The 17,113-nt window shown below is 37.5% G+C and overlaps 4 protein-coding genes across 4 annotated transcripts; all 4 read left to right on the top strand.

Annotated features, from left to right (window-relative positions):
• The first annotated feature begins 6,009 nt into the window (after nt 1–6,009).
• On the top strand, nt 6,010–7,158 carry LOC141594559 (putative F-box protein At1g46840). The gene has a single exon (XM_074414570.1). It carries the CDS (start codon nt 6,010–6,012, stop codon nt 7,156–7,158), a length of 1,149 nt encoding a protein of 382 aa, XP_074270671.1.
• An 877-nt stretch (nt 7,159–8,035) lies between these two features.
• Nucleotides 8,036–9,223, top strand: LOC141594558 (putative F-box protein At3g52320). The gene has a single exon (XM_074414569.1). The coding sequence runs from the start codon at nt 8,036–8,038 to the stop codon at nt 9,221–9,223; it is 1,188 nt and encodes a 395-aa protein (XP_074270670.1).
• A 3,382-nt stretch (nt 9,224–12,605) lies between these two features.
• On the top strand, nt 12,606–13,832 carry LOC141594557 (F-box protein DOR-like). Its single transcript, XM_074414567.1, has one exon. It carries the CDS (start codon nt 12,606–12,608, stop codon nt 13,830–13,832), a length of 1,227 nt encoding a protein of 408 aa, XP_074270668.1.
• Nucleotides 13,833–15,686: 1,854 nt separating this feature from the next.
• LOC141594556 (putative F-box protein At1g60370) lies at nt 15,687–16,787 on the top strand. Its single transcript, XM_074414566.1, has one exon. The coding sequence runs from the start codon at nt 15,687–15,689 to the stop codon at nt 16,785–16,787; it is 1,101 nt and encodes a 366-aa protein (XP_074270667.1).
• The last annotated feature ends 326 nt before the right edge of the window (nt 16,788–17,113 follow it).

Here is a 17,113-nt window from a genome sequence, read left to right as displayed (position 1 = left end):
TTTCAAGGCATTTATTTTTCCTAAAAGTTTTAAGAGCTTGTGAAATATAATGTCATATAGGAGTACATAAATACGAACTTTATGGACGGAGGTATTGTGGACAATTGGTCCCAGGTTCGATTCCTCCTCCTCTCTATTGTAATGCGACTAAGTGCGCGCTTCGTTGGAACAAAAAAAAAATACGAACTTTATTTTTAATGTTTTTTTTTTATTAAAACCGTGTATTAAATTAGCTTTCACGTGATCTCTTGTCAATGAATCAAGTCAGCTTATTTCAATTCAGTTCGGTTCAGCTCTATTCAGTTAGTTTAGTTCAATTTCATTCAGTTCAGTTCAACTCTTTTCTTCACAAATCAACTCTTATTTCAGTTCAGTTCATTTCATTTCAATTCAGCTCCATTAAATTCAATTCAGTTTAGACAGTTTCAGTTAGTTCTCAATTGATTTTAGGAAAGTGTTATTTTGCGGTCTATATAGGATATATTACAGAATTTTATCGGTTTCCAAATTGTGTTAGATAATTAAGGTAAGGGATATAATAATTCTAAGATATTATATGTTGTACAGAAGCATGGGCCACCCCGTGTTGGATGTTGGGCCTCTGCTGCGCCGGTGTCCACAAAATATAATAGTACTAGGGTTTCTTCATTGTAAAATAAGTCAAAAACCCTTTGTGGCTGCCTTAATTATAACGTTTTCACATAAACACAATTACTTTGATCAAAATAAGTTTTGAATATTGTGTTCCTTTTCGTGTTCTGTTGCGATTTTGATTGAATTTAAACCGTCTTAATAAAGTGGTCTTGTGGGTTGAATTCTAGTTACTAGCATAGTTGATAGTTCCATGGAGTTGAATGTAGAGCACTGCAATACGAGTGCTGCATCTGATGCAGACGATATTCCTGAAGAAATTAAAATTGAAATCTTGACGAGGCTGCCATCCAAGTCATTGTCGAGATGCAAGTGTGTTTCGAAACACTGGGATGATACATTAACCATACAAGCATTCTTGGTTAGACATTCTCGTTCATATGATAAACACCCAAAACTTGCTTTTGTGGCACGCTCGAGTATTTGGGGACAAGACTATGTTATCTCATTCGAGCTTAACGATGACAACACCCCCAAAACGACCACTTTGCCTGTGGCAAAGCCAAAAACAACTGACTCTTTGATCAGAGGGAAGAAATTATCTTCGTCTGATTTTCCTATGAGTAATTATTGTAGGGGATTTTCGTAGGGTAATATATTTGACCACACACACAATAATAAAGACAAGAATAACAGGGACACAAATATAACGAGGTTCACCAAATTGGCTACGTCCTCACTGCGGTTGCACTAGGATTTTATTGATCACACTCAGAGATTACAATAAGAGTAATATACACAAGAGACTTAAAGACTGCTCTTATTATTACACTTATAACTCACTTATGAGGATTGAGGGATGCATATACTGAGCTTCGTCCTTCTGCTTTTATAGGACAGAAGAACTTCACTTTCCTCATGCACAAATCCCACGCCTAACTTTGGAGACTTTATGCACCATTTTCTTCATGCTAGGTGCCCACCACTTTGGACTTTGCATGTCCACAATAATGCACTTCAGTGGCTTTTTACACCATTGTCAACAAATGACAATATTGTGTGTACACACTCCAAATATGGAGGACCCACTACAACAATCTCCCACCTCCGACATTTTTTGGAGGTACCACTGAAACACCTCATTTACCCGATCCACCTAATACAACCGCGTCTTCACTCATGCTGACTGCAAGAGCCCAATCGAGGTACAGTCCAACCTCGACCCATTATCATCCAAGTCTGTTCCCAACGGCAACCATACATGTCGGGTTTCACCCATCGTTCCTCGGGGCGTGCACTCCCACCTGAACGAAATACCCTTTCGTGCCTCCTTGGAATTACTTGAATTTCCGCACACATCCCAGCGTGCCAGTTTCACCTTGTGCGTTCTCGGACCACCTTCTGCCTTCAAGCCACCGACTTTACTCACACGGTGCTTAGTGTAAGGCCCACTATGCATAGTTTTCGGATCCCGCGACAAGTCTCGTGAAACAATTTTAGACTTCATCCCTCCAGCAACTACTCTACTCGTGTCACAACACCCTGCAGTGGTGTACAAAGTTCCACTCTTAGTCCCACGAGCTACTACCATAGCTTCCTTGACTATTTTCCAGGAACTCCCCTCAAAGACAACCTTGTAGCCTGCTTCATCGAGCTTTCCAACAGATATCAATTTCTTTTTCAAGTTCGGGATGAACATGACATCTCAGTAGCTCCCACCTACCCCGGTCGGGGTCGTCGGATTTTCACATCACCTCTTCCCATAATTGGCATAGCCTTACCATTCGCCAGGTAAGCGGTACCACACCTTCCACCAATAAATTTATGAAAGGAATTTTTACATGGGGTAGCGTGAAATGACACACCAGAGTCTAACACCCAAGACTCCATCGGATCTTCGACACTCACAGCCAAAAGATCACCCTCACTCTCAACAGCTATCGCCGTACTACCATCCTCATAATTACGCTGCTCTCGGTTTTTCCTAGGATTCACACAATCCCTCCTGACATGTCCACTCTCACCACAATTCCAACAAGTCGGGCCACCTTTCACTCGTGACTTAGATCTCCCATGATGACCACCTCTATAATTTTTCCTTCCTCTACCCTCTGCAACTAAACCACTCCCATCATTGACTCCGGAGGTCTCACCTAATTCCTTCTTGCGAATACTTTCGCTCAGAATTAGATCTCGTACCTCGTCAAACTTGAGCTTTTCTTGTCCTTGCGAACTACTAATTGCAGTGACAGTAGTATCCCAACTACTAGGTAACGAGGATAACAAAATTAAGGCTTTTATCTCGTCATCAAAATCTATTTTTACCGAACTAAGTTGCCTCGTGATCACATTATAATCATTAATATGATCAGCCATTGTGGTTCCTTCATGCATCCGTAAACCAAACAGTCTACGCATAAGGAATACCTTATTTGTAGCAGATGGTTTCTCATACATGTTCTCCAGGGCATTCATCAAGTCAACCGTCGTTGTCGCATTCATCACATTGAAAGCAACGTTTCTGGCCAGCGTCAACCGGACCACACCTAGCGCCTGCCTATCCAATTTTTCCCACTCAGCCTTCTCCATGGAATCCGGCTTAGAGCCTTCCAATGGGAGATGCATATTCTTCGAATACAAATAATCAGTTATTTGCATTTTCCAGAAAGCAAAATCTTTCCCGTCGAATTTATCGAACATGATTTTACCTCCTTCCATTATTGTGAATTTTTTGTGGTTCACTCTTCCCTCACCCTTACTCGCCCAACCGGGCTCTGATACCAGTTTGTAGGGGATTTTCGTAGGGTAATATATTTGACCACACACACAATAATAAAGACAAGAATAACAGGGACACAAATATAACGAGGTTCACCAAATTGGCTACGTCCTCACTGCGGTTGCACTAGGATTTTATTGATCACACTCAGAGATTACAATAAGAGTAATATACACAAGAGACTTAAAGACTGCTCTTATTATTACACTTATAACTCACTTATGAGGATTGAGGGATGCATATACTGAGCTTCGTCCTTCTGCTTTTATAGGACAGAAGAACTTCACTTTCCTCATGCACAAATCCCACGCCTAACTTTGGAGACTTTATGCACCATTTTCTTCATGCTAGGTGCCCACCACTTTGGACTTTGCATGTCCACAATAATGCACTTCAGTGGCTTTTTACACCATTGTCAACAAATGACAATATTGTGTGTACACACTCCAAATATGGAGGACCCACTACAACAATTATTTATACATGTCCAATATATGCAACGACCTAATTTGTCTCTTTAATCCAAATTCAACTTTTATCGGTCTTTTAAACATAAGAACCCGGGATTTTATCAAGCTTCCTGCAATAACTAAGAAGTATGTGAGATCTTTCAAATATTGGTATGCATTAGGGTTTGATCCTGTACACAAGGTATTCAAAGTTCTGGGTATGACTTATGGACGCATCACAAGCAAAGAGTGTACCAATGCCGCGATTTTGACTATTGGATCGAACTATTGGAACCCAATAGACTACAAATGTTTTCCTAGTTCACTAACCAAGAGCTTGGCTTGGCGGAGTACCACCAATAGCCGTTGTCTTGATGGAGTGATTTATTGGGTCCATAAAAATACAATCGATGATGTTATTGTGCTGACCGTTTTTGCTTATGATCTGAACTGCGAGGCGTTCAGAGATTACGAGCTTGTCAAAACACCCATGCAAGACAGGACATTCAGATATTATTTGACATCTTTGAAAGAGCGCCCAACTCTGTTTATTTGGAAGATTAAAAATAGGGACACCGAAGAGGTAGAACAATGGACATTAATTAACCATAAAAATCCGAATGCAGCTTGGAAAATGAGGAATTTTACTAATCATAATTTTCGCATACCGGTACCTTATGGCTCTTCCTCTGATGATACACCTGTTGCAGGTGGTGGCATCCTCCTGTTACAATATTGGAAATCGATTAATTCCGAGTGTTCTGGGTATTTATCGTATGATCTTGAGAATTTTGCTATAGAGTAATATGCTATACACGTTCTATATTTATTTCATTACAGTGTTGTAATTGCAATTTAAGATTTTATGTTGCATTTGTGCCTAAAATAGTGTTCACATATATTCGAGTAAAGTGGAGCATCCTGGTATTTGATGTATGATCTTGAGAATTTTGCTGTGGAGTAATATATAAAATTCTCAAGATCATACATCAAATACCAGGATGATTCACTCCACATAGAATCTAAAGAGACAAATTACGAGTGATGAAATTCCTGAAGAAATGAAGGTTGAAATCTAGTCAAGGCTGCCACTCAACTCATAACTCATTGTCAAGATTCAAGTGTGTATCGAAACACTGGAATACTACATTAACCATTCATCATTATACGTCAAGTCCAAAGAGGGATGCAACCTTACTCACATGTCAACAACAATAGCGTTCGTACTAACAACGACCCTTGAAAATTGTGACGAGAATTGCACCAAATGGTCGATAATGAAAATTTCGTAGAAAGCGGCTAAACAATAGCATTCGTACTAACAAAAAAGCAGAATATCATATCAAACAGAGTTAATAAGCAAATTATAAGTCAACATATTTATTAAATCTATTAGACAGCGTAACATGATTTGTTATTTCGCATTATTGGAGTAGCAACAACAGTGATGAGTTTTTGATGATGAAATTAATGTAATCACTACAGTAGAAGACACTACCTCTGTTCTAAAAAGATGGATCCTTTATGTATTGTTTTCGTAATATAGAGGAAGTAGCTTATTGCCCGCCATTGTATTATGTTGAAATATTGCAATTGTATTTGTCGTAATATCGCCATGTCAGTTGCGATTGCAATGTCAATTTCCTAACGTGTGGCGCGTACGATGTCATGGTTTACCGGTATAATATTTATAGCTTCTATTTGCGTAATGCGTATGATATAGCTTCTATTAGTCTGACGAGGGATAAAGCCGCTGGTCTAACTAGCGGCTTTTCCATTGTAAAAATCTTATAAATACACGGCTATTAATGTTATGAATAACAACAATAAAGCCGCTACCTTAATTGACGGTTTTACCTAAAATTTGAAAAAATAAAAAATAAAATTAGTGACGTGGACCTATTGATCCAAATAGTTTAAAACCAACTCCGAAATCCCAATTATTTTGCCAAATACCCTCATTTAGCCATAAATTTCCAAATTGAACCACAGAAGTAATTAAAGAGATTGTATACGAATGAAACTAGGAAAGAAATAATTGAAGAGATAAACTCAATATAATTTAAAAAGATTCGGAGTATATATGATAGAATTTTCATGTGATAATCTCATTCAAATACTTCGATCGTATATAATTAAAGTTCTCATTCAAATACTTCAATCACGGTTACTCGAGTATTTGATAGTTCCATGGAGATGAATGTCGAGCAAAAGGTTAAAGGCAGAGTTAAAAGGCGGATGTGCGATACGAGCAATGCATCAAATACAGACATTACGGAAGAAATTCAGATTGATATCCTGTCGCGGCTGCCACCCAAGTCATTGTCAAGATTCAAGTGTGTTTCGAGACACTGGAATGATACATTAACCATACAAGCATTCTTGCTTAAACACTCTCGTTCATATGATAAACATCCGAAACTTGCTTTTGTGGAACGCTCGACTTGTTGGAGTAAAGACTCGGTTATCTCATACGAGCTCAACGATGACAACACCCCCAAAACAGCTACCCCTCGGATCAGAGGACAGGATGTTTATTTCACTAATTTTGTTATGAGTAATTTTTACAAGTCCAATATATGCAACGACCTAATTTGTCTCTTTCATCCATTTTTAACGTGTGTCGGTCTTTTAAACATAAAAACCCGGGATTTTATCCGTCTTCCTGCTATAACTATTAAGTCGGGTGATCGATTCAGATTTGGGTATGCATTAGGGTTTGATCCTGTACAAAAGGTATTCAAAGTTCTGTGTAGTATTTACCGAAGCACAAGCAAAGGGTATACTACCAAGGCCGCGATACTGACTGTTGGATCGAAATATTGGAACCCGATAGACTTAAAATCTTTACCTAGCTCAGAGACTAAGAAGTTGGCTTTGCGGAGTATCACCGATAGCCTTTGTCTTAATGGAGTGATTTATTGGGTCCATCAAAATACAACCAATTGTTTCGGTGATTTTATTGTGCTAACCGTTGTTGCTTTTGATTTGAGTAGCGAGGCGTTCAGAGATAACGAGCTTGTCACGACACCCATAAAAAGCCAAAGACAATACTATTTGACATCTTTGAAAAAGTGCCCGACTCTCTTCATTTGGAATAATATGCAATTTGATGAGACTGATGAGGTTGAACAGTGGACATTATTTAACCATAAAAATACGAATGCGATTTGGAAGAAGAAGAATTTTACTAATAATTTTTCCATAGGGGTACCTCACGAGGTTCATGCGGCAGCAACTGTTGCAGGAAGTAGCACCCTGCTACAATATTCAAAATGGATTAATTCCGAGTATTCTTGGTATTTATTGTATGATCTTGAGAAGTTCGCTGTAGAGTAACATATTTTAGTTTTCATATATATCGTTTTATGTCCCATTTTCCTTTGTGAATGTTAAGGTTCGAGATTTTGATACCTAATTGTATTTCATAGTTTTACTCATAATATATTTTTTTTAATGTCATTCCCATTTCTCGTGTATTTTTTGCCTGGGGTTCGTTCCACTTCAAATGGAGCCAAGAATTTATTGTAATTCAGTTCCAAGTTGCGATAATAGAAAATATAATAGCCGACTAAACTTGTTCGCCTTCTTTTTCATGTGAGACGGTAATCTATCAATGCAATATTTCTCAATCCAATTTTTATTATGGATTATTCAGACACCTTTGATTGTGTCGTTAACAGTTAACACAAGGGGAAGTTGCGTACATCCGATTTCTTTTTGCCTCACAGTTGTAGAAGTCATGAAATGCTGTAATGATTTTGTTATGTACTGATCTCTTGTGAATGACATTTAGATGTCGAATTTTTAAAATCAGATTTTCATATGACTTTTAGACGTCGGGTTTTCTATAAGTCTGCACGCAGTCGATTGATCATGATTGTGTCCATAATATTTTTAGTTCTCAATTGATTTTTAGGAAAGTATTATTATGCGGTATATATAGGAATATAGGATATATATAACAAAATTTTCGGTTTCCGAGTTGTGTTAGAATAATTAAGGTAAGGGATATATAATTTCTAAAAGGACTAGGATATTGTATGTTGTGACTTGTGCGGAAGCGTGAATAACCCGTGTTGGGCCTCTCTGCTACTGGTGTCCACAAAAATATAATAGTACCAGAGTTTCTTCATTGTACAAATAGTCAAAAACCTTTTGTGGCGGCCTTAATTATAACGTCTTCACATACACATACTTTGATTAAAATATTTCCATGGAGTTGAATGTAGAGCAAAAGATTGAAGGCAAAGATAAAAGACGGGACTGCAATACGGGTGCTGCATCTGATGTAGACGACATTCCTGAAGAAATTCAAATTGAAATCTTGACGAGGCTGCCATCCAAGTCATTGTCGAGACTCAAGTGTGTTTCGAAACACTGGGATGATACATTAACCATACAAGCGTTCTTGGTTAGACACTCTCGTTCATATGATAAACACCCAAAACTTGCTTTTGTGGCACGCTCGAGTATTTGGGGACAAAACTATGTTATCTCAGTCGAGCTTAACGATGACAACACCCCCAAAACGACGACTTTGCCTGTGGCAAAGCCAAAAAAACCTGACTCTTTGATCAGAGGGAAGAATTTATCTTCCACTGATTTTCCTATACGTAATTATTTATACATGTCCAATATATGCAACGACCTAATTTGTCTCTTTAATCCAAATTCAACTTTTATCGGTCTTTTAAACATAAAAACCCGGGATTTTATCAAGCTTCCTGCAATAACTAAGAAGTACGCGAGGAGTACTTCCAAATATTGGTATGCATTAGGGTTTGATCCTGTACACAAGGTATTCAAAGTTCTGAGTATAACTTATGGACGCATCACAAGCAAAGAGTGTACCAACGCCGCGATTTTAACTATTGGATCGAACTATTGGAACCCAATAGACTACAAATGTTTTCCAAGTTCATTGACCAAGAGCTTGGCTTGGCGGAGTACCACCAATAGCCGTTGTCTTGATGGAGTGATTTATTGGGTCCATAAAAATACAATCGATGATATTATTGTGCTGACCGTTTTTGCTTATGATCTGAACTGCGGGGCGTTCAGAGATTACGAGCTTGTCAAAACACCCATGCGAGATAGGACATTTAGATACTATTTGACATCTTTGAAAGAGCGTCCAACTCTGTTCATTTGGAAGATTAAAAATGGTGACACCGAAGAGGTAGAACAATGGACATTATTTAACCATAAAAATCTGAATGCAGCTTGGAAAATGAGGAATTTTACTAATCATAATTTTCCCATACCGGTACCTTATGCCTCTTCTTCTGATGATACACCTGTTGCAGGTGGTGGCATCCTCCTGTTACAATATTGGAAATCGATTAATTCCGAGTGTTCTGAGTATTTATCGTATGATCTCGAGAATTTTGCCATAGAGTAATATGCTATACATGTTTTATATTTTTTCACTACAGTGTTGTAAATGCAATTTAAGATTTTATGTTGCATTTGTGCTTAAAATAGTGTTCACATATATTCGAGTAAAGTGGAGAATTTTCGCTGTGGAGTAATATATACTCCGATCATTCTTGTATTGTCGGATTATCCCCATTTGACATTGATGGTCATTTTCGCAAGGTAAAATTTTTGATCATTTTAATTCCCTGAATGAAACATATACCCCGGGTTTGATTAAGGTAAGGGATATAATTCTAAAAGGAAACATAGGAAATTAGGATACTGTACAAATAGCTAAATACTCTTTGTATGATTTCACATACTATGTTTTAAAGTAGTGTTCCTTTTCGTGTTTAGTCCTAAATAGTGCAACTTTCATCACAAGTAGTGTAACTTTAATCGTATAGTCCAAATTTATGTAACTTTTATATTTTAAGGGTCAAACTTTATTCATAAATTTAGAAAAGAAAAAATTAACCTGGGAGTAAGTTTAAAAAATTAGATTAAGTATAAGTGTAATTGATAATTTACTCTTTATATTATCTGCATTTGACTTTGATGGACTACAAGGTCAAACTGCATTGTTACAACAATGATTCGCCTTCTTAGATTGAATTACTGTTGTATAATGCAAAAAAACCCAAAGATTATTCTGTTCGATCTTTGGTTCCGGATTAGAATGAATAAAAATGATTGCGTCTCTTTTATTTGATGCAATTCTCGGTGCAATATTTATTTTGGTTTAGGGAAATTTGCTTTCTTATTAGTTTCATTACCTGTAGTTTTTTGATGATGAAGCTAATGCATTCAGTACACACTGTCCAAGAATTTGAGATATTATTTATAGGAATATATCAATCGAGTATGTAGGCAAGCGCGGCCGTGTATAATAATTGGGATATTTATGGATTGGAAAACATCGGTATGGAAAGCTGAAAATGCTTTAGGTAACGGCCGACTCACCTTAATACTTGTGTAGGTTCGCTTTATACAAGAATTTGTGATTGTCCATTAATTTTCGGAGAGTATTGATTTGCGGTATATATAGGATCATACCGAATTATCGGTTTTCGAATTGTGTTAGAATAATTAACGAAAGAAGCGAAATTCTAAAAGAACTAGGACAGGGAAATAGGATACAAATAGCCAAATACCCTTTGTGGCTTTCTTAATTATAAATTTCGAGTTCTGTTTCTTTTAATGTTCTGTTGCGGTTTTGATTGAACAAAAACCGTGTTAATTAGTTAAGTGATCTTGTGAGTTGAATTCTGGTTACTAGCAAAGTTGATAGTTCCATGGAGTTGATTGTAGAGCAAAAGATTGAAAGTGGAGATAAAAGACGGGAGTACAATACGAGTGATGTTTTAAATGCAGACATTCCTGAAGACATTCAGATTGAAATCCTGTCGAGGCTGCCTCCCGAGTCATTGTCGAGATGCAAGTGTGTTTCGAAACACTGGAGTGATACATTAACCATACAAGCATTCTTGGTTAAACACTCTCGTTCGTATGATAAACATTCAAAATTTGCTTTTGTGGCACGCTCGATCACTTGGGGGAACGAGTCGGTTTTGTCATTCGAGCTCAATGATGACAACACCCCGAAAACAACGATTATGACTGTGAACGGGAGTTGGATCAGACTGCAGGATGTGCATTTGTCTTATTTTCTTACGCGTGATCATTTTTACATGTCCAATATATGCAACGACCTCATTTGCCTCTATATTCCATCCTCAACGTGTGTCTGCTCTTTTTTAAACATTAATACTCGTGGATTTTATCCGTTTCCCGCAATAACTATGAAGTCTGATATGAGTGATTTCAGATCTTGGTACGCATTAGGGTTTGATCCAAGACTTAAGGTTTTCAAAGTTCTGAGTATTATTAACGAAAGCACAAGCAAAAATTGTACGAGAACCAAGGCCGCGATATTGATTGTTGGATCAAGTATTGGAAGCCAATAGAGGGTGAAAGTTTACCTGGTTCGGTGATCAAGAAATTGCCGTGGTGGACTAGCACCAATACCCTTTGTCATGACGGAGTGATTTATTGGGTCCATGAAAATACATTAAATAATGTTATCGTGCTAACCGTTATTGCTTTTGATTTGAATCGTGAGGTGTCCAGACAATACGAGCTTGTCAGGACACCCGTGAGAGATAGGATATTCGAATACTATTTGACATCTTTGAAAGAGTGCCCTACTCTGTTTATTTGGAAGACGAAAAGTGATGTAGAACAATGGACATTATTTAACCATAAAAATCCGAATGCTGCTTGGAAAATGAGGAATTTAACTAATCATAATATTCCTATAATGGTACCTTACCCTTATCATGGGATAACTAGTGCAGGAGGTAGCATCCTGCTACTACAATGTCGTGGATCGACTAATTCCGGATGTTATTTGTATTCGTCCTACGATCTTGAGAATTTCGCTTTAAAGTAACATGCTATAGCTTTAAATGTGTTACTTATGAAGTTGGAGATTGTCATGGAATTTTTCGAGAGACAGTTAAATTATCGATATATTTGGCGACTTTCGAGATTTTAGTTTTATACACTTTGTTAATAATTACAAGATCGATTTATTATTTTCTTAGATTGTAATGGTCGAATTATTGGATCACCGTCTATAGGTAACAGAAAACAAATCAGACTATATTGTCGGATTGTCCCCATTTGACGTTGATAATCAACAAGGTAAAAACTTTTATCACTTTAATTGTCGGATTGTCCCTATTTGTCGGATTGAAGGCAGTTTAGAGAATCAGAATATCATATCGAAATTTTTAATTTAACAGCGATGAATCATCTCAACCAAATGGTTGAGGCCCAACTATTATATTTATTCCTATTAGGGTTTCCTACAAATCTGACTGTCCGATGTTTATTGATAATAATTGTCCAATTTTAGGAAAGTGTTGTCTTGCGGTATATAGGATATAATAACAAAACTATTGATTTCTGATAATTCCGAATTGTGTTAGAATAATTGTGAGTCTAGTGGAATTCCAGGGTAACCTCAAAGCCTCCTAAGGAGGAATTGCGAGGGCCTGGATTCGATTCCCTAGATGAACACTTTCCTGGGGACCTGACGCCCGGAGAGGGAATAATCCCCGCGGGAAAGAACTCACATGGTACAGGCGCCTAGCAGGGTGGGGTCCTGTATCCGGGGAGGATCCAACCTCCTCGTCATCAAAAAAAAAAAAAAAAAGGTAAGTAGTTAGAATCCTCAAAGGACTAGGAAAGGGAATTAGGATACTTTTAAAATACGGTCTCATTGCCATACCTAGTACAAATACCCTTTTTGACTGCCTTAATTTGAGTATTGTCGCTTTTCGTATCCTTTCGCGGTCATGATGGAAATAGCAACCGCCTTAGTTAAATTATCTTGCGAGTTTTACAACCGTCTTAGTCGAGTGATCTTGCGAGGTTTAACGTTTAATGTGAGCGATGTATCATCTGCAGACTTTCCTGAAAAAATTCAGATTGATATCTTGTCGAGGCTGCCATCCAAGTCATTGTCGAGATGCAAGTGTGTTTCGAAACACTGGAATGATACATTAACCATACAAGCATTCTTGCTTAAACACTCTAGTTCATATGATAAACATTCAAAACTTGCCTTTGTGGCACTGGCACTGGAAAACAATACGGTTTTGAGATGGAACAAAATTATCTCATTCGACCTGACTTATAATAGTTTTATAGGCGGCGGAAGAGAGACGAGTACTGAGGAGGTAATAATAGGGTATCAGGAATATTTCAGTCATCGTCTCATGACCGATCATTACTATTACAACTCTAATATATGCAATGACCTCATTTGTCTTTTTAATAACTCTTCAAGGAGTGTCGTTCTTTTAAACGTAAGAACTCAAGATTATATCCGGCTTCCAGCAATGACTATGGATGAGTATGCGGATCCATTAATGAGATTTTGGTATGCATTAGGGTTTGATCCTGTAAATAAGGTATTCAAGGTTCTGAGTATTAATGATCGAAGCAAAGGGTGTGGGACCAAGGCCGCGATATTGACTCTTGGAACGAAAAATTGGAAACCAATTGAGTATGAATGTTTACCTTGTTCGGTGACTGAGGACTCGATTTATTGGAGTAGCAACAATAGCTTTTGTCTTGATGGAGTGATTTATTGGGTCAATGAAACTAAAATTGATCAAAATGCTATTATGTTAACCGTTGTTGCTTTTGATTTGAATCACGAGACGTTTAGAGATTACGAGCTGTTTGGCGAGGATGGTGGGACATTCAAGTACTATTTGACATCCTTAAAAGGGTGCCCGACTTTGTTCGTTTGGAAGGAAGAAGGTGATGAGATACAACAGTTTACATTGTTTAACAATAAAAATCCGAATGTTGCTTGGAATTGGAGAAGTTTTATTGCACATGGTTTTCCCAAAAACTTGAATTACGGTAGTCGTTGGAATTGTGTTGCAGGAGGTAGCATCCTGCTACGTCAGGTACGAAGTAATGAAGTTTCGCTTCGAGATTTTGTAAATGTCCCAAAAGATGTGTCTTGGTCTCCGTATAAATGGTATGATCTTGAGAAATTCGCCTTAGAGTAACACTCTGTATCTCTCATATTATCCTCATTTGACTTTGATTATCGTAGTGTTGTTGACTTAAGATTTTAGTTTAAAAACTTTAATTTGTTAATGTAATGATTTATGGAGTGCAAAACCTCTTATTTTGATGCTATGATTTGTTGCAGCAGGCAGTATGGCCTGAGTAAATGTGATTTAGTTTTTGGGTACCATACTTTGATGAGACTAAATGGTCGCCCCTCTTTTTAATGTGAAGTAGTAGTCATTCAATGTAATTCTCGATGCAATATTTATTAGGAATGTCCTTAAATAGACTGTATCGGCAAGGCTATGTACATCTGGCCCCATAAATTTTTTTCCAAAATGGGGCTCAAACGCAAACAAATTAACGAGATGAGTGTTATTTCAAAGTATTTATCCAAAATGGGTCCACGTCATCATCGAACCTAGGCTCGGATAAAAGTCATTCACCCGCTCGGACCATACCCAAGGTGTGAGTTAATGGCAGCCAAACCTCAAGTTTATGATATCAAATTAATGGCAGCCAAACCTCGACTTAAATCGCTCCGGGAGGGAGCGACTTGAGCCCCTAAATCGCCATTTACTTGTTATTGTTGTGTCTCGAGGGAATTTTCTTTTCCTATGTGCTTCAATTTCTGCATAGCAAGTATGTAGGTAAGCACGGCAGTGGGGATCGATGTATCGGGTAACATTGGTGCGAAAAAGCTGAAAATGCTTTCGCGTAAAGGCTTATATTTAGGAGTACTTTTATACCAAAGAATTGATATTTGCATATGTGAATGAAAAAAAAAAAAAAGATATCTAGTTGTCTGCGACGAAATTACATATAAACTAAACCATAGAAATCTGCAATGATGAAGTCTAGTGATTATAATTTGTATGAAATTTTCAGAAGACTTAGGTTCAAGAGCAATCTTGTGGAGTATTTATGGCCTGAGTCCATGCCTTCTAGAATTCAAGCTTGTCACTCTCGGGTGGCTTACCTGCTATACATGGTTTGCACGCTATCATGTATATCCGAGGGTTTACCCATTGCACATCAAAGGTTGTGGTTGGGTTCCCATTGCGCAATAACTAGGGGTGGTAATGAGACGAGACATCTCGTAAGTAACTTAAGATCGGCTCGATCAAGGCTTGGTCAAAGCTCGGGTCGTGCGAGATCGGCTTGAGCTCGTGCTCGGCTCGAGATCGGCTTGAAAAGCTCGCGAGTGGCTCAAGCTTGTGTGATTATATAAGATATTGTTCATATTTTATAAAAATATTTTATCTTGATTATATCACTGTATCACATATATCAAATATCTCACCGATTGCCAAATATTTTATATTTAATCTTCGAGCATTGTTATTGAAATTATCGGAAGAAAAAAAAATAAAAAAATTTATCATTATATATAGGTTCGATTTGAGCTTGAGTTTCGTTAAAGCTCGCAAGCTTGATAGCGAGCACATTCTTAACATGCTCGGGTGAGCTCGAAATTGGCTCGAGCTCTATTTTTGGTTCTTGAGCGCAAGCCGATTAGCCGAATTAGACCAAGCTCGGACTCGACTCGACTCGTTATCACCCCTAATAACAACCAAATCTCAAGAGATTGTACAGTAATGAAACTAGGAAAGAATTAATTGAAGAGAAACGCAATAATATAAAAAGATATACTCCCTCAAAAAATAATATAGAAAGATGCCGAGTATATATGATAGAATTTTCATGTGACAATTTCATTAAATACTTTGTGGCTGCCTTAATCGTATACTCCGTATAATAAAAGTTCTGATTAATTGTTTCTTTCTGGTTCTTTCGCGGTTTTGATCGAATAACAGTCGTCTTAATTAAGTGATCTTGTGAGTTGAATTATGGATGCTTGCAAAGTTGATGCATCAAATGCAGACATTCCTGAAGAAATTCAGATTGATATCTTGTCGCGGCTGCCACCAGAGTCATTGTCGAGATTCAAGCGTGTTTCCAAACACTGGTATACCACATTAACAATACAAGCATTCTTGATTAGACACTCTCTTTCGTATGATAAACATCCTAAACTTGGGTTTGCGCTACGCTCGAGATTTTGGGGGAAAAAATTGATTATCTCATTTGAGCTCAACGATGACAATACCCCCAAAACAACTGGCTCTCTTGTGAGAGGGAAGGATGTATATTTCATTGATTTTCTTATGAATTATTATTCTCTCACGTCCAATATATGCAACGACCTAATTTGTCTCGTTAGGAATAGGCCATTTTCAACGAGTTTCAGTCTATTAAACATAAAAACCCGGGAATTTACCCAGCTTTCTGCAATAACTAACGAGTCTATGATCTTATCTCGGAATGCATTAGGGTTTGATCCTGTACATAAGGTATTCAAAGTTCTGTGTGTTATTCACAAGAGAGAAAACGAAGATTATGCTATAAGCATGGTCGCGGTATTGACAGTCGGATCAAAATATTGGAACCCGATAGAGTATCAAAGTTTACCTAGTTCATTGACCAACAACATTTTTTGGTTTTGGAAAGAGAGCATTTGTGTTAATGGGGTGATCTATTGGGTCCTTCAAACTACAATCAATAATTTTAATGTGCTAACCGTTATTGCGTTTGATTTGAGTTTGGAGGCGTTTAGAGATATCGAGCTTGTCACGAGGCACGCGAGAGGTACGATATTAAGATACTATTTGACATCTTTGAAAGAGTGCCCAACTCTATTGATTTGGAAGATTAATAAAGATGACGAGACTGAAGAGGTAGAACAATGGACATTATTCGACCATAAAAATCCAAATGCAGCTTGGAAAAGGAGGAATTTTACCGATCATAATTTTACCATTACGGTGTGTTACGGCTCTTATGATATACCTGCTGCAGGTGGTAGCACCCTGCTACAATATTCAGCATCAATTGATTCCAAGTGTTCTTATTATGTATCGTATGATCTTGAGAATTTCGCCATAGAGTAACATGTTATAGTTTTAATTTGCCTATGTGAATGATATAGGCTTCGAGATTTTGTTATGGTAAATTTATCGGTGTTTGTTAGATCGATGCACTTCACAAACATTGTGTTATGGAGTTCTCTAATTAGACCAGTCAGACGGGCGAATTACAAGTTAGGTAATTTCGGGTTCTCGTACGATAAAATACAGGTCAAGTTTATACAAGTTTCGAGTCAAGATAGGGTCAAAAACGGGTAGATCAATGACGTTTTTCTCCATTCAATTACAACTTCCTTCTAAAAAATTTTAATATTTTAAATGATAAAAACTTACCATGACTTTTTTGAGTC

This window comes from Silene latifolia, chromosome 8, assembly GCF_048544455.1.
Source record: "Silene latifolia isolate original U9 population chromosome 8, ASM4854445v1, whole genome shotgun sequence".
In the NCBI taxonomy this organism is placed as follows: domain Eukaryota; kingdom Viridiplantae; phylum Streptophyta; class Magnoliopsida; order Caryophyllales; family Caryophyllaceae; genus Silene; species Silene latifolia.
This window is presented reverse-complemented; position numbering and strand designations above follow the sequence as displayed.